At 39.8% G+C, this 19,303-nt stretch overlaps 1 protein-coding gene across 1 annotated transcript in view; it reads right to left on the bottom strand.

The window, feature by feature from the left end:
* LOC145412851 (pyridine nucleotide-disulfide oxidoreductase domain-containing protein 2-like) overlaps positions 1–19,303 on the bottom strand; it is a 181,972-nt gene that overhangs the window by 63,625 nt on the left and 99,044 nt on the right. The window contains exons 7-9 of the mRNA XM_080282651.1: positions 16,253–16,460; positions 6,383–6,539; positions 2,195–2,348 (exon numbers count right to left, since the gene is read on the bottom strand). Coding sequence (XP_080138777.1) covers positions 2,195–2,348; positions 6,383–6,539; positions 16,253–16,460 — 519 coding nt within the window. The remainder of the gene's footprint in view (positions 1–2,194; positions 2,349–6,382; positions 6,540–16,252; positions 16,461–19,303) is intronic.

The raw sequence follows: 19,303 nt of genomic DNA, 5'->3' as shown, positions 1-19,303 counted from the left end.
TAATTGAGCGCATTCTTTCGCTACTCGGTTCTCTTTTCTGTTTGAACAAGTCTTGTTTAAATTTTTTTTTTTTTTTTTTTTTTTAATAATAAGAAAACATTTAGTCTATGCTGGTACCGAGCTTGACTCATATAAAGATTCTAATTTAGGTAATGCCACTGGCCGTGCTGGCTCGGTATGGAGTGCTGTCGGCCCGCGTCTGCTCTCCTTGGTGTCTCCTGTGTGTGTGTGTGTGTGTCATCCAGTCAAAGAAGACAGGGAGAGTCATAGTTTATCCCACGTTGTGCGCACGAGTACTTAAAGATTTTTGCTGAGATTATCAGTTGTATTTAATCACACTTTACATACTTTATGCAAGTTTGATTTATTTAAAGGAAAATGTGAGTTTGTTTGAACTATGAGAATAGATAACACGACAGTTCTACATTTATGTAAAATTTTGAAGAACTGATTTTTTTATTCTTAATCATGAACAGTGGAGGTGCTGACACTCTCCTGGTCACTAAGCAACTTTACTGAAGCACCTCTTTAATCTACTTAATGATGACTCAACACTACATAGTTCATTCACACTCAGACACCCATTTACAAAGTCTAATATCGCTACCTTTCAACTCAGTACAGCCATCTCCATAAATCAAGACCTATCTACGATCAGTGCATGGGGACAAAACAACCTTGTCTCTTTTAATGCTAGTAAAACTAAATATATACAGTTTACTAATACAGTAGACAGGTATTGCTAGAATCGTATATTACCTTCAATGCTACAAATATTCCCATCTCCAAAAGTACTGAAATTCTTGGCATCTCATTTAACAATGCCCTCAGCTGGACCTCTCATGTTTGATCACTTGCTAAAACCACCTCAAAGAAACTTGGATTATTGTACAGAGTCCGTAACTTCTTCGCTGATGAGCAGTTGGCTATAATTTATAAGTCATGTGCACTCTCAGCTTGAATATTGCTCATCCTTGTGGAATGGATGTGGAGAGGTTGCATTAAAACAACTAGACAAAATTCAGAACAAAGCTGTTAGAATCATTAACAACCTTGCCATACCTCCCCTGCAAGTAAGAAGGAATCTTGCCTCCCTTGCATTATTTTACAGATATTTTCTTAGCAAATGCTCAGACGAAGTTGCGTCCATGGTGCCACCTCTCCATGCCTTCCCTCGTGCTACACATGCATCTGGTAGCGCTCATGACTGGAATGTCACTCAGCCATATTGCAGAACTTCTGCCTATCAGAATTCTTTTATTCTCCGAACTGCATCTCTCTGGAACACGCTTCCCCAGAGTTGTTTCCCTCCAAATTTCAACCCACAGCTGTTCAAGTCTAACTGTTACAGATATTTTATGAACAGAGGACATCAGTATTCTGGCGTACGGATTATTATTTTTTTTAATTCATTTGTTTTCCTTCCTCCGTTCTGTTATTTAAAAAAAAAAAAAAAAAAAAAAAAAAAAAAAAAAAAAGTACTTCCTACTGACAGTTCCACAATCAACGAGGGTGTGACTTCCCCTTTTTGATGATGTAAAGGGACTAATAATAGCATTTAGTGGCAAAGTTGAAAATGGAAGTGCCTGTGCAACATCAACTGTACATTTGGGGGTGATAATCTGACCAATACCAGAACACCATGTAGTGACAAGAATTTGAACTACTAACCAAACCTGCATCCACATGAAAATACAGGTGATTTTGGAAACTAATAACAGCAAGAACTTCCTTTTTTCCTTTCAATGTACAGTAATTATATTTTTTACTCTAACACGAGAAAGAACATGCCCAGGAAGACCTTAAAAATTTACGGATTTGGGGAAATCCAGTTTCTAGGTAGCTGGATAAGAGATAGAGTACCCATCTATCTATCTGTCTATTACCAGATGCCTTAATAACTATCAAGAGGTAATTCTTCTGCCTTCTTCCACTCTTCTTTCCTCTATACCCAGACCCTTCTTAATTCCTACACCACATCATCCATCAACTCCGCTCGTCACCTTACACTCCAGTCCTCTCAGTTATGAATGATATAATGATCCATGCTTCGAAATCCAGGAGTTCAGACCTCACACAAGTAATGCACTGGCAATGCCATGTGTTGAAAACTTAGCCAACTGTACCTATTTTACGGAAATATTCTTATATTTAAGAACAACCATTAATTATTATTAGGATTGTCTGTATTTACCTTGTTTGCATATTCTGTCTTGGAAGAGTCATCCCAAGGACGTCCATCAGCACGGGTGTAAGGGATATATTGGGTGAAGAAAAGTGCAACATGGCAGCCAGGAGGAGCCAGTGTAGGGTCACAGCTACTTGGCAGCGTCATCTTAATCATGGGACTGGAAAAGAATTAAATTATTCAGAGGCTATGACAACAACAGGTGAAAGGCTAGTTTTATTTGTGAATTATCATACCGTACATATGTAATAACGACATTTAATACTGTACAACAAAATCTTCATTATGTCTATCTCATAATGTAAAAAATGAAATGAAAGATAAACCAAAACTCATTACACAGATACACAGATATAAATAGATAGACACAGATAAATAGACAGACAGATAGATACATAGATAGACAGAGAGACAGATTCTGCACATCTGAGCTGTAACTTATACAAATGCCAGCTTTAGGCACCATATTACCTGAAACTTTTATTAAATAAACTGCTCCATTTCTGAGGAGCTACCTTTAGCATAAAATTATGAGAAAATTATCAGTATTAAATAAAATGAAGTCTGGAGAAATTTTCTTATGCAGAGTGCACAAAATTCTGAGAAAATGACCAATGAGAAATGAAATGAAGTCTGGAGAAAGTTTCTTGTGTAGTGTGTGGGCACTATGAAAGGTGAGGGTGCCCATCATTCACCCACTTGATGTTATCCTACCTTCAGGTGACTTTATACCGAACTGAGTGACAAGGTAAATGGCTTTTTATTCTGCCTTACGCCCGTCACTTTATTCTCGTTCCTGTCGGCCGCTCGCACTGACTCAGAAGAGCTAGAACCTGCCATAATGTCACTTTGAAAGCCTGCGGTAAACTGACGCTAAACAGGGGCAAACCGCGTGAAAAAAAGCTAGTGTGACAACTGGGGAAACAAGCGTTTCCTATTAGCATAAATTGCTTGTGAGAGGAAAGCGCAGATTTACAGTTCTGAGCAGTCAGAGCGCTGCTATATGTCACAGCCAGGCTGGCTGGGCCGTGGGGGGGGGGGGGGAGGAAACGCGATACTTGGCAACAACGGAGGTCAGTAGTACAAAGGTAAAATTATGCTAATTGTAGCTAAAGGGTGGTGGTACTGATAGACAATACCAGCTGGAACATCTCTGCCCACGTTTATTCAAAATTAACTCGAATTGCAAACTCGACGATCCGCCGTTATGTCCTTTTTGGGGAGCGTCGCAAACGCGACAACCCGCGCTTTAGGGGTTAACAAAAAATAAGTGAAATTTATACAAAGTATCAGGCGATCAGGACGATGTAATTATAGCACGCATTTTGTACTACTGTATAAATTTTACTAGAATAATTTTCCATCGCTTGATGATATTACACACGTGTTGCTGAATATGGTTTATGATATTCACATTTGCATTACAAGAGCATCAGTACTGATGTACAGTATCGAGGTGTATGCTACTAGGCTATGACAAAATTTCCATGTAAATTTTCCTATACAACTTCAATTAATATTTAGGTCATAAGTTTTCATAATATCCAGAAGAGTTCGTATTGTGAAGATAATAAAGTGCAGTACTATATGGTTAACAATTTCCTGTGCTTCACCACCAATTAAGAAATTATTTACAGGCTGCACATGTTAGTACATTACATTCATTCATCATCTTATCCAGTGTTTCCTCATGAGGAGCGTATGAACCCAGGGCTAGGCAAGTTGGTCCTGACATTTAACCGGCGGATTGCGAGCCACAACTCAGGCTGGGAAGCGTCGTGTTGTGAGCCACAGCTCAGGCTGTGCTGGTTGTGCATCACCGCTAACTACTCCACCCCTATGCAAACTTATGCATGGCGCTAGGCAAAGACGGAGGGAGAGATTGATTTTTTTTTTTTCCCCCCACCAGATGATGCCCTGGATGTTTATCTTCAAGTTTATAATAAACAAAAACTATTTTTTTTTTCACTACTCCCTTACGAAAACTTATGCATAGCCCTATGCAAAGACAAAGAGAGAAAGATTATTTTTTTTCACCATATGATGCCCTGAATGTTTACCTTCAAGTTTATAATAAACATTTTTTTTTTTTTTTTTTTTTTTTTTTTTTTTTTTTCACCACAGGGTGGGATAAAAAAGGTAATTGTGCAATCTATGGGTTAAGATGAGAGTGACCAGCCTCACTCATCCCTGAGTAGCATTACATAAGCAATAAACCCCAACCATCTCTTGGATATAAACCTGCACCGCCTCAATCTGATTGGAGCGCCTTAATTACCCACTAAACCACCAGGTAACATAATTTGGTTATATGGTTACCACCCAGCATAGTATGTGGACTCCTGGTGTACAGGAAACCATTTGGCTTGTCACTCACTGTAAAGGTGCCCATAGACAGAAGGAAGAGGAAAGAACAAAAGAGAGAGAGAGACAGAAGAGGAAGGATGGAAAGGTGGATGGAAGAGAGGGAAGGGCAAGCACCCACTGATGAATGTTTTTCACAGTCTATTCAACTCATTATAGGGTCAGCCCTGTCTCGCAACTCATTTTCCATGCACTATAACTTGCACTGCAATAATAATAAACTATAAACACGTCTTATATACACTATCCATGAGTACTGGCATTTGTACATGTGGAATCATAGCTATATTTCAATTTCAAATGTCTGTGCTGTGATTGGCTGATTTGAAAACAGTTGAAGGTTTGCCCCAATCAATGACTCAAGCCCAATTCTGTGAAGTCAGAGTTGAGCCTTGTTTCAGCATATGAGTAAGCCAAGCTGGCTAGGCCTGACTTTAGTTAGCCATGATCCTTGGCTTGGGACTGCCCAAGCCCAACTTCTAAGTTCAACTAAAGCCATGTTCTAGCTTTCTGGTTCAAGTGCTTAGCCTAAAACTTACATAAATTGTAACAGGACAAACAAGACAACCCAGATTCAAAATATGAAAAGAAAGTTTCAATTACACAGTACAAAGAAAAGATTTAAGGCACTGCGAACGTGTCTAAAAATTTCCAAGGTTCCCAAATAAACTGGGAGACAGAAGGAAGTCAACAATTTCCTCCAGGAACAAATTCCATCTTTCAAAACAAACTGCAACACTGAAAAAATGCAAGTAATAATCATCTAGGAGGAGCCAGGACACTTACAGCAAAAACCCAAAGAGAGACCATATAGGTATGTTAAACACAGTGCAACAAGCACAAAAAATCAGCAAAGCAAAACACCTGGGGAAAGGCAAACATTTGCACTACTAAGGCCTGGCACCACAACAATCCCAGTCCAGGGATCTCAATGCACAGCAGTAACAGCATGTTTTTACCAGAAGGTTTGAAGTGTAAACATTTCATCAGAAATCCGTGGAGAGGTTGCCCTCCCTGTATAGCATTTAACAGAATTTTTCACACCTAAAATGTAACATTTCTTTCCTTTTTTAGATGTCTCCCAACTTCCCGTAGACACATGCAATGGTGGCAGAGGGTGCAATAACTTTCTTCCTAGCACATGACTCTACAGAAAGACAGGGGAGAGGCAGAGCAGGTTAGCAACCAAAATCTCATTTTTTTCCCCCCATCCAACAAGAGTTTTGGGAGGCATTTATCAATACATCAAAATCATGATGCCCATAATGTCTTGACCTGTTCTTTCTCTCCATTACATCCATAACTAGGCAAGAGCACCCATGAATTAGTGAGATGCTTTGACAGCAAACAAAGGGTTACATGGGGTTGTTCATGGGTTTTCTCAATTCTGTCTCCATCTTTATACTGATGCCTCATGCAGGTTATAAAAAATTATTAGATTTCTGTAAATATTTACAGGTACATTGGAGTTAATATTTTCAGATACATTGGAGTTACTGAATTTCTCCTCATCTGATGGCTGTGTTGGGACTGATCCCCTCATTGTTACTGCACTTCCTAGAAGGTGTTTCCACAACATCCAGGCACAGAAATAATATGCTTTTGGCTTAGCAAAAGTAATGTCCTCAATTCAACTGTACTCAACTTCCAATCCTGTCAAGCTATACTTTTTAATTACATACAACCATACATTATTATCCCTTACCAATCAACAATGTGTATAAAATGTAAGAGTCTAAGATTACGAAAAAAACAAATTAGGTTAGAATAATGGAAAGCTTAATTAATGGAAAGCTAGCATACAGGAGACACAACATACTATGTTCTTACTTATCTGGAATAAGACCCAACTTGGCTTGAGCATAAGCTGCTTCTAGGAGCTCAACTTTCTCACAGTTTAAGTGGATGCTGCAGCGATGGTGAGGCATTACAGTGGTCACGTTGCTCCCAGGGTCAGCCAGGAAGTTGGGCAAACTTTTTAAAGCAACTGCAGAAAAGGTGCAATCAACACATGATCAGACTACAACATAAAGTATAATGTAAGACTCATCAAAGGATACTGCAGTAAAAAAAAAAAAAAAAAAAAAAAAAAAAAAAAAAGTCAGCAAAGGGATACTAATAAAACTCTTGTCCCAGGCTCATCTAGACATGCACCCAGTGTATGAAGTTGACCTCATCAAGCAATCTACCATCCTTCCTCCAAGAAACAGGGAGGGAGTTAAGAGACATTCGTATGGCCAAAAGGCAGAGCTGTCCCATTTTACTGGTTCCACAACATGAATGAACCTCTCTCTAGCACCTTTGGGGCACTACATTGTACCATACTCCACAATACATGGAAATCAGTGGTTACTGTGCTAACTTAAGCAAAACACTTCAAACTCATAAAGTATACTGATATAACTCTTTGGTTACTTGCAGCATGCACAAAATACTGCATGGTGCACTAGTAGCACAGTGCATCATAACAATATTGCTGTGTTTAAGTGGCACATGCATAAAATTTTAAATGTCAGCTGCATAATATAAAAATTAACCTATCCACACAAAATTAACTTTAACTTGACGTTACTTAACCCCTCCATGACCCACTGGCCAAACACAAGGCTGATTTTTTAAACTTTGAAAATTTTTTTTTTTTTTCCTTGGCAAATTGAAGAGGGAATGTCTGGCACACCTGACACTGCAATTTCTAGATTCCCAGACCCATCCTGTGCTGCAAAGCGTGAAAAAGTGCACAAAGTTACACAGATGGTATCGCCTATAAAGAAATTTTTTATTCACCCCCAACAATTTCAATGGTGCTGAAATGGTTTGAAATGACTAGATATGTGTATTAAGAACAAAATTAGTACATAATAAGGTAGGTTTCATTAAAAAAAAAAAACATGACTACTATATTATCATTTCTAAATTTTTTTTTTTATGCTTATTGTGTATAAGCAAGTATCAAATTATTTCTGTGGTCTGGGTGGTTTAGTTTGTGTTTAAAGAGAGGCGAGAGATTATATTTTTAGACTACCCAGATAAGTGTCCTTCTTTGTGTGAACAAGCTAAACCCAAGTGTCTAAAATTTTTTACGACACATGATTAGCACCTCGCATGAGAGAATTAGTGTGAAGGGAAGGGATGGTTTTACATCCATATATTCACCATGAGAACACCTCACATGTTGTTGGAATGCATGTGCAAAGCAAGAAATATGTAAAATGAACAAATTCAGTAAATAATATGTGTACTTATATATAAAAATATCATAACTATGAATGTTTTCCCTCTATTTTATGTTCATCATCATCATCTGGACCTTCTTTCCCACCCTAGGGCAGGGTGAGGAGTAGAAACGTCCAGAGCCCAAGTCTGCCTAATCCAGTAGGCCACGCTTCCATTCAGTCACCATTCAAGCCCCTGGAATCCTGGCTGTATCTTATATGCTAAAAACATTCATCACATTCTGTAGCTTCACAAAAGCATATCCAACCGAGTCAATCAGGATGCTGTCATATTAAAATGGGGTGCCAAATCCCTGATCATGAACTTCTTCTCACAACATTCATCCAGCAAGCTTGATCTCTTGTCAGTACCCTGGCCTCATTGACTTCCATACCTCTCTTACACACTCATCCACCATATCCCTCCACCTTCTCCTTAGCCTACTTTGCCCCCTTCCTCTTTCAAATTCACTGAGATATACCTTTTTCACCACTCTGTTGTTACTCATTCTCTCCACATGACCATACCATCTCAGTACACTCTCTTTGATTCTGGTGTCCACAAACTTCCTTACTCTGCATCTTTCACAAATCACATTATTTCATATCCTATCCACTCTCTGTACTCCACATACATTCCTCAGCGGTCTCATCTCCACTGCTCTCACTCTTGACTTTTCCTTTTCATGCCACACCATAGTCTCACATTCATATGTTAAAGTTGGTACTAACACTCTGTCATGTAGGCCTCATGCAGCTGTATGAGGCCTACATGAAGCAGTGTTGAGTGCCAACACTCAAGCCTCTGTTTCTCATCAAGGCCTTCATAGCACCAGCTTCTTTCCTTCCTTGTGTCACTCTATACCTCTTTTACACATTTCCCTCTCTTTTCTATCACTGTGCCCAGATATTTGAGTTGTCTCACCAATTCCAGTCTCCCTACATTCACTATGACATCACACTGTGAGTTACCTTCTCTCTCAATAACCATCACTTTACTCTTTTTTACATTTACTCTCAAGGCATGATGCTCACAGACATCAGCAAAACTTTGCACTAGTCTACCAAGGTCTTGTCCAGTATATGTAAGTAGTATTGAATCGTCAGCATAAAACAAGTTTGAGATATTCCTTACATCACCATTCGTTACCAATGCCATCCCTCTCTCCATTACTCGTGTTTGTACTTCTCTCATCACCTCATCCATGTATATATTGAACAACCATGGGGACATCACACAACCTTGTCGCACGTCCACACTGAGCATGGACCATTCACTTTGATGCCCACTTACCCTTATACATTCCTCACTACCATCATAAAAACTCGACAGCACTTAGCATCTTACCATCTACATCGTACATATGCAAAACCTTCCACAATCCTTCTCTGTCTACTTTGTCATATGCTTCTTCCAGATCCATGACTGCAATACACACCTTATAGTCCTTCTCACAAGCCTTCTCCATTTTCTGTCTTACTGCAAATATTTGATCCACACATCCTCTGCCACTCCTAAAGCCATATAATGTTTATTCCTGTATGGAGTTTTTTATTTTCTATGGGTGGTCAAATTCGTGTGGAAAGAGAGAATAGGGATGCTAGTTTTAGCATGTTTCAAAATAATGGGTGCTGTTGTCAGTGCTGTATGTGTACAGGCCAAGCCATCTCAGCCAAGATTCGCTACGACCCGAGACTAGCATCTCAAAAGGGGAAATTAATGTGAAAGGAAGGGAAGGTTTTACATCCATATATTCACCATAAGAACACCTCATATGTTGTTGAAACGTTTGTGCAAAACAAGAAATATGTAAAACGAACAAATTCAGTACATAGATCAGTAAAACCTCACTATAACGGACTAACTAGGGCCCAAGCCATTCTGAAAAAAGCGAAATGCCGATAAAAGGAACATCTGGACTTCCCCCTGCTGACGACTTTTTCCGATATCTCAGACTTTAGTCCAGATCTGACCAAAGGTTTATAAACTGTTTGCACTACCATTTCGGTATTGTACTGTATTATACATTCATTACAATAATCAAATAGTAAAATTGCTCCTGTAATGCCACTCAGGGATGAGTGAGGCTGGTCACTCTCATCTTAAATGTCAGGACCAACTTGCCTAGCCCCGGGCTCCTATGCTCCTCATGGGACAACATAGGACTGGATGATGATGACACTGATGATGATACACATAATGATACTGTACTATACACTGATAAACATGTCTTTTACTTACCTTATTGTGGTGAACATAGAATGGTGGTCAGGCAGGCCGGACTGCTCCTGGCTTTATCGAACTTTTTCTGATATATGAGGTTAGTCTGGTAGCTCCTTGATTCCAATAAGAGCGAATTCCAATCTACTGAAGTCCATTATATCAAGGTTTTACTATATATTATGTACTTATAAATAAATATATCATGTATATGAATGTCGTCCCTCTTTTAGCTTATAATGTTTACTCCTGTATGGCAATTTTTTACCTTGAGTGGCTTAGGAAAGTGAGGCGAAGGAAAGAAAGGAGAAAGATAATGGGTGAAGCACTTTCTTTTCTTGACTTTCTTATTCTTACTTACAGTCTATCCTTGTCTAACACGGTTTTCACTAACATGAAAATGGTCTAACACAGTACAATTTTCCGGAAGCACTATCGCTTCTAACATGGCCATTGATGAAGCTAACATGGTTACTTGAACCAGACGGGCAGTGATGAGATAAATCTCCACAATTGTGAGCAGTGGAAGCAAAACGCAGGAGCGTCCAAAAAGCTGCTGAGTCCGCCTCTGTTGCCGTGTCTGCTGCTTAGGTTGTGCCAGGTTGTGATAAGGCGACTCTTATGGTGGTGATGGAGGTTGCCAGGGACGTCTATGACACTTCATTGGACAGACTAGTGGAGGAAGTTGAACAGCAAGTCAGGGACGAGCAGGATAGGGAAGAGCAAGAGGAAGGAAGGGAGGAATTAGCACCAGGTGAACCCAGCAGTGAGATGTTAAGTCAGTTTCTAAGTCAAGCTGATTATCTCAAGGAGATCATCTTGGATAAGGACCCATCACTTACCAGAGGAAATGAAGTGATCAGGCAGATGTTAGATATTTTCAACGTCTACAATCGTATGACAAACGAACAAATGAGTCAACGTAAATAGTTACTCATCACTCGCTACTTTGCCAGACAAGCTGCTGCTGAACTCCAGGAAGAGGATATCCAATGTCAGCAGGAAGAAGAAGCCATGCATAACATAAATGGTAATGTGAGATGTGTTATAAGTGCTACTGACTCTGAAGCCAGTGTTCTCCCCTCTACCTCCTCTCCGGCACAGTGTGTCTCCTTTTATCCTCCCATCAGGTAAATAAAATGTGGCTTTTAACTGTAATAATACTCTTTTATCATTTTTTTTTACCCATATTAATGCTTTCCAGGAGGTTAAAATTGGGGGATATAAAAAATTTTTGCACCAAAAGGGGGGAAAAGTTGACTTTGGGCAGGGGTGCAGAAGGAAATAGGGGGTTTCAAGAGTCCCTGTAACACGAAATTTCTCTAAGACAGTAGGGGTGTGGAAGCAATTAACCGTGTTAGACGAGGACAGATTGTACATTAACACTTGAAGGGAACAAAAGACTGAAATCCACTCATGACTGATTCACAAAATGTACTGACTGTTTGAGAGGTTTAGAGGCTAGAGTAGGTCTGTGTCAACATCTCCAAGACCTCCATTCCCTTCCCCAAAATTTTCGTAGCTCTCTACAAGTCATGGTGCATTGATGCTGGCAGCCACACTACAGGAAAATGTCGTTCGACACCAACGGCCACAGAAGGGTTAAATGCACTACAGTAATCAGTTGATTATCCAGATGTCCATTACACAAACAATCCATTATCCAGGTGCTGTGATCTGGCAGTCCGAAACCATTATTCATACATATTTCCATTTTATATGGACAAAATGCTTGTGTCTGGGTGGAAATTATGGCCAAACAAAAATTTTCGTCCAGCAGGGCTGAATTTTTCATGTCAATGAAGGGTATGGCCCCGCAGTGGTGATTGCTTGTCAGTGGTTGATGGGTCTGCTTGACCATGATAATTGCTTGGCTGTGGTTTACAGGTCTCCTTGACCAAATAGGGTTATGTAAAACACCATGAACAAGTGTTGTACAATGCACCATAGTGGCCTCTTACAATGGCTTTCAAAGTCAGGGTATGTACGAAGGGGGCCAGGGGAGAAGTCCATCATACAGAAGGATCCAATATCCGGACATGCATTTGGCTCTATTATGTCAGATAATCAAGGGATTACTGTATTACTAGAAACTGATAAAAATTCTCTCTCTCTCTCTCTAAAAAAAAAGGCAAACAGTGGGTCATTAAATCTCTGAATTTGTTAAATCTGCTGCTCTATACTGTAGTTAAATTATCTTATGATTTCAAGGTCATTGTATACCTGAACTTTCCTTGGTTTATTGGATACACAACAGTACTCTCAGTGTCCACATATGTTTTACTTTTCTTTGGGATCAAAACAATACTCTGCAACTCAAGACTGTATGTATATGGAAAAATTTTACATCGTTAACACAGTAAATTACGGTGTACTATGATACAAAAAATAAAAATTTCATAATTAAGTGGCAAAGTGACAGTAGAGTGTTTAGATGATGCTGGGCAGAGCTACTCTGATTCTGTCTGTTGGTCATTTGGCTACATCTGCCATATATGCTGGACCTTTTTCAGTATATGAGGTGAATGTCAGGTTGGCTTAGAGTTACTCAAAGCCCATGTCTGGTAAATGAGGTTTCACTGTAAACAGCGTTCAATTTTCAAATAATGTTTGGTAAACGGGGTTTCACTGTAAACAGGGTTCAATTTTCAGATAAATATACAATATGTCATGTCAGTTTGGAAACAGCAAAGGGCCTAATTATAAAGCACACAGATTATGCTGATTAATAAAATGTTGATGCTATCTTCCACTGAGGAATCATACTGATGTCCTTTCCTAACACTCAATTCAGAGACCAAAAAAAAACTAAGCAAGGATACATTGCCACATTAATTAGAGGTTATCATACACTGTAGCTACTTTATTGTACTGTATGAGGTATTTTCATAATCAAAATTACTCTCCAAATCCTGTTTCCATTATATATTGAGGTGGAATGGATTTAGAAATGGGAAAATTTGACAATACATGGAAAAATCAACAGAATGCCAAGTGAATGGGTCACACATTTACTCCCTCATCATTAAAAATTCTCTGCCCCACCTCAGAAGGAAAGTACTCCTCAGATTTATTTTCGTTTTCATGTTACATGTAACGCATCTCAGGGATAAAGCCATGTAATTTACTGCCAAGTTAAAAAAGGGATGCAATTCCTGTCATATGCATTTTCATACTTCATGCACAAAAAAAAACAGCCAATTCTATTGTTTCCTCAACTTTCAGAGCTACAGTACCTTGCTTTCTCAGGGATTTCTTTACTATATCCAGACATTTTTTCTTAGCTTTCAGCAACTTCTCCCACAGCGAAAATCACCCACATGTACTCCTTCTATTACCCTATTCCTAAATGGGGTATTTTATGTGACCATACCACTTAAGCATTCTTCCTTCTCTGTAAACAGACTTGCTTACTCTACATCTTCCACAAATTTATGTTTTTAACTTATCCAACATATGTAACCCACAAGTATTTTTTCCAGTTCCATTTCCACTGCCCAAACTTCTTATTTTTCAAACTGATGACAACAAAGCACACTCACTGGTTAAGATGGGCACAGAAACACCCTCATGAAGTCTTTTTTTTTTTTTTTTTTTTTTTTTTTTTTTTTAAGCTTCTGTACTCTGTCCCATGTCTCATATCAGAGCCATCATGGCACTGACCACTTTTCTTCACAAGCCACTATACTACTAGCTTCCTTTACATATTCATTTCTCTGCTGTTTCTGCACACAGATGCAGTATTTAAATCTACAGTGCTCGTCAGAAGTATCGAGCGCCCTGCATCCCTCCTACGAAACAAACCTTTCAACACTGAAAAAACATATAAATAATGCATTTTATTTACCTTTAGTGCTTCGTAGGGTATCCTTTACGTTTCTTTACGGACCTGAGACGTCTTGGAAGTGAAAGAGCAAGGCTCCTGAGGTGCTGGAGGGGTATTTTCTCCCAGGAGTCACGAATGGTGGCTTCCAGCTTAGGCAGAGAGCTCACGTCCTTCCCTTGGAGATTCTTCTTTCCGAGGTACCAGAAGTTTTCAATCAGGTTGAGGTCTGGGCTATTTCCTGGCCAGTCTTTCATGAATGATACCTCGCAATCACGAAGCCAATTGGTGACCGATTTGGCCTTGTGAGCAGGTGCACCGTCTTGCTGAAACACTCGTGCACCTGTTAGCTCGAAGGAGTCTGGTAAATGATCACACAGAAGCTTCAGGTAAACATCCTGATTCACTCTAAGGTTCTTGGGAAGTACAACAAGCTTCCCCAAACCGTTCCCAAAGAAACAACCCCATACCATGAGTGAATCAGGATGTTTAACTGCGCTTTCAACATACCGTGGGTCAAGTGGGTCACTACCTTTGCGTCGGTACACACTTGCTCCTCTGTTACAGGTGACACTAAACGTTGCCTCATCAGATCACAACACTGATAACCATTGCTCCTCACCCCAGTTATGATATTTGTTAACAAAGGCAAGCCTACGAAGTTGCTGTTTTTTTTTGTAAGAAGAGGCTTTCTCACAGGCCTGTGACTTGTGTAACCAAGTTCATGGACCCTTCTAGACACTTGAGCGCACAGACACCTCACCAAACACTTCCGGGTTGCTCTCCTTTATTTTCCTTGAACTCACACCAAGATTAGCCTCCACTGCACGTTTTAAAACATTAACAGACCTTGGGGAAGTTTTCCAAGGCCTACCAGACCGCGGTTTCTTTGTGGGAACTTCACCACTGTTTTCCACTCGAAACCGTGCGCACCACCTACACACTGTCGATCGAGCCACACCAACCAATTCACTAATTTCCTTTGTCTGGTGGCCTGCCTCCTTTAGAGCAATGATTTGGGATATGATTTCACTCAATAGTTCACGGGTAGGTGCCATAACAAAGTGGCGAAAGACAAAACACTGCAGGACACTCGGTACAAAGGGCGCAAAAAGAGAGGGAGACGCGGCGGAGTTCCTCTCTCTCATGCACCCCGTGGGCAACTGAGGCATGAACCAACCAGAGCGTCGGAAGGCCTCAGGCTATTATGACGTCATGCTAGCGCCACAAACTTCTGGCTCAATTTTTACTACCAAAATTGGGTGATTCTTTTTTGGCCTTAAGTAATGCGCACCCGGCCATGGGCGTTCGATATTTCTGACGAGCACTTTTTTTTTTTTTTTTTTTTTTTTTTTTTTTTTTTTTTTACTCTAGGCATAGGCTTCACAGCCTGCTTTCAAGGCCCAGTAGTCCTCCTACATACAGCACACCTCTACATGTCACCACTTCGGCGCTAACACCCACCGTCCATATTGAATACATGCTAGGGCTGTCTCATACATGACTGGTGTATTGGTATTAGCGGGGGTATTTTTGCGACATGTCAGCGGGTCATCTGGTAGATCATTTAAGTCTGATTTTTATGAAATTCAAATCCTTAAACTGTTCCCTGCCCCAGTGGGATCTGAACGCGGGTCCATTAGGACTACAAGCCACCTCTCTAGCGATTGAGCCACCGCCTCCCCTTCCAGTCTTTCCATTCACCAACACACACCTTACTCTGTGAATCCCCTTACCAATTAACAACCATTTTTATTCTTATCCATATTTACTTTCAAACCTCATCACTCATATTCAAGAAACTGTGCCAGTCTGCAAAGATCCTTTTCTCTATCAGCAAATATCACAGCAACAACTGCATATGTCTGATTTCTAATATTCCAACAATTGCATATGTCTGATTTCTAATATTCCACCCAACATCTTTCATCATAATATTTACTCCATTTTCCTTCAGGTCTTGTTCTGAGTGTCTAGACTTCATCCAATTGCAGTACACATACATACAAAAGAACCATGGGAAAATTACATGTTCTTGTCTCAATCCAACACTGATTTTAAACTAGTGACTCAAACATCTATTTACAGGTAAAGGTACACTTACTTTTGGTATCATAAAACTCTTTAAAGCATTCAACAGTTTCCTATTTATATTAACCATAACACCTTCCAGAACAGATATCAGTTCTCACTGTTATACAATTTTTCAAGACTGATCAATGCCACTGATATTCAACATTCCTTCTCACATGCTTTCCATACTGCAAATATCTGATCACACATCTCCTGTCACTCTAAGAACTACTCAGGCCTACTCTGTGCTTCACTGTACTTCACTAATCAGACATTCTGATGATTGCCATACCCTGAATGTCATTATTTTTTATTTATTTATTTTTTCTTGAGAAATACTTTAATTCATCATACTCACCTTTATTACTAACCATTAATTTTACATACAGGAGAGGTGTAGTCAATGCTCTTAACAGCTGCTTCAAATTCTGAGGGAAGTGAATCTTTGGGTAACAATTTCAAAAACGTCACACTGGGTGTGGCATTGGAGAGTACAGTTTTGGCATGCACTTGAATGCCATCCTCTAGTTCCACTCCTTTAACTTCATTGTTGTCTCCAAGCAGTATGTGCTTTACAGGCTGAAACAGGACAAGCCATAAGATACTCTGCCATTATAAATACAATGCAATATACAGGATTTGCATTCCAAGGAGGAAATTCAAGCATGAAACTGACATAAAGCAGTTCAGTAATTTTTTCCTTGAGAGATAATGTACATTTCATAAAAATTCCACCATATTAAAAGCAATTAGGAAAAAAAAAAAAAAAAAGAGATGGATTGGTGACAATGATGATGACGATGACTACAATGACAATGATAAGGATGAAGATGGTGATAATAATGACTTCTCTACCATGGTCTGCCACCTACTTACAGTATGTCCTATCCACTGAACATGTCCTGAAAGATCTGTACAATCATACCTCAAAAACCATATGAACAATAGGAAGACTTTTACAGACCTTAACTAGCAGTAATTGAAATGATCTGTGTAGACCTCAGTCTATTAACCTACAGGGACCTGAACAACCCAATGGCCTGAAATGCCGGGACTAAAAACCCATTGCACTGACAGGGTTGATTTTTGGCATAGCAACATTATTACAAGTTATGACCTGAATCTGCATTCAATTAACTAACCCAATGGAAGGTGAGATGCGTGAACATTGCGAGTAGGGCTGCAAGAGGCAGATGGAAAAATGTTTAGGATGAGGTCATAAAGTGTGACCTCAGGGAAAAGGGACTGGATAGGGAGGCTGCCAGAGATCAAGCAGTGTGGACAGCTGCCATTAAGTGACGGCAAGCATGTTGGAGTCTTTATAAACAATACAAAATGATATGAAAGAATGGATGTGAAGTCATCTGGAAGGACAGGACCAAAACTGATTTAAATAATCTTGAACTTATCTCCCTGGATCTGAAACTGGTTGATATGCACCAGAATAGATCAAACAAACCTGAATGGACGTGGCTGGACTTGAAGTGACCTGCCTGGGAATGTGAAGGCATTTAATGAATATGAATACACCTCACTAAGCCTGAATAGATATGATGAACCTGAGTAGGCACTGCTGCTGCTGTTGCCCCAGGCTTATCTGAATATGAAGCCAATGGACTGCAGGCTGAAACTGCTGTTCTCCAGCAGTTCACCTTCCTCTTTCTGGAAAACTGAGAGTTGTGAGATGTTTCTATATCAATACCACCACAAAAAGATGCACGTCTCCAACACCAGTGGACATCATTGGGCTTAAATGAACCTTGAGTGCCCTCAGCTGACCTGAACTGACCTAACTAGCAAAAAACAGACGTTACAGGAGTGATTGGATATGAAATGGCATTGATAAACATGACTGGACCTAACTTTTAATGTCTATCTATCTATCTATCTATTGCCAGACACCATAATCCTTTAAGGGGTGGCCATTTGACTTTGAGTTATTTGTTTTATGGAGAGGGGCACTAACCCTCCACCAACCCACTTGTTGACACATATGGACCACGTATGGTGTGGTTATATGGTTACCACCCAGCACTGTAAATGGCTTCTTGGCTTACAGGAAATAATTTGGCTTGTCACTCAATGTAAAGTCACCTGTAAAGGAAAGAAAAGCAATAACAAGTGACAGGAAAGATGGGTGAAATAGGAAGAGAGGGGGCAGGCACAGAAAAAGAATGATAAAGGCTAAGGAAGAAGTAGGCAGCATTACATCATGTGAGTGGATGATGGTCACCACCCCTAACCACAAACTTTTAATGTGAATGAACTAATTAGTTCTGACAGGCAAGGAATGAACATGAACTGATCTTACTGAGGTAGACTGGATGTCAAGGACCTGAGTAAACATTAAATGGCCTGAACTGGCATTAATGGACGAAGACTGATCTGACTGGACCTGACCATGGGTGATGATGATGATGATGATGATGATGATGATGATGATGACGATGATGATAATGATGATGATGATCCATCATGCAATCCTTTTCTTGACCAGTCAGGAATGTATAGGCCCAGGACTACACTACTCAGTCTTAACCCTTGCCGAGCTGCAGACCTCATATAAGGCACAATAAAGGTCTGCACAGGCCAAACTGCATGCTTTATGTGAAGTACAATATACACTGGCTATAAAACAATGACTCAGGGGAGGTATACTATATTAACAATGAATCAGCCTGGCAGAGGTCAATATTCAAGACATGGGTGGCCAGATTCAATCATCCCTGAGTGGCATTATGTGAGAAATAAACTGAAACCATTCATCTGACAAAATCCTTTACAGACCTCATATGGTTGGAGTGCCTTACCTACTAGATTACCTGGTATTATTTGGTTAAATGGCTGTATGTGATTTCCTGGATTACAAGAAACTATTGATCTTATTACTCAGTGTACGGTCACCTTAAGATTACACTACACTGACTAAGTGGATGGTGAGTGACCCACCTACCACAATAATAATAACAATTAAGAATACTGTACTTGTCATTTCTGATAAAAATTTTGGTGAATTTTTAAAGTCTATTTCACATGACTATACCGATATCAATTTTTCATATGGATTTAAAAAGTTATATTTTATATCTGTAACTTCAATATTTCCAAAAAACCACATGATTAAAGGATGCCCAGCATACACCCCCACCCACCAACTGGCCTTGGGAGGAAACTATATCTGTGTGTAAATACAATACAGTACATCAATGGCTATGTTGCATTATGTTTCACTGTTCCTTCAAACTCCTGTCCTTCCCTCCTGCCATGTTGCCATATCCCAGAAAGCTGTTCTATAGTGTTATCTTCTTCACCAAGTTACTGTAATACTTGCACGCAGGATACTTCTGTGTGCCATTCACCAGGTTCATGTCCAAACAAGCCTATGGCCACAACAACGGCAAAACCCTCTTCTCCCTATCAGT

Source organism: Coenobita brevimanus, chromosome 94 (assembly GCF_032717465.1).
Source record: "Coenobita brevimanus isolate Jiangsu-jjx chromosome 94, ASM3271746v2, whole genome shotgun sequence".
NCBI classification, from domain to species: Eukaryota; Metazoa; Arthropoda; class Malacostraca; order Decapoda; family Coenobitidae; genus Coenobita; species Coenobita brevimanus.
The sequence above is the reverse complement of the archived record's forward strand: the minus strand, read 5'-3'. Positions and strand labels throughout refer to the sequence as shown.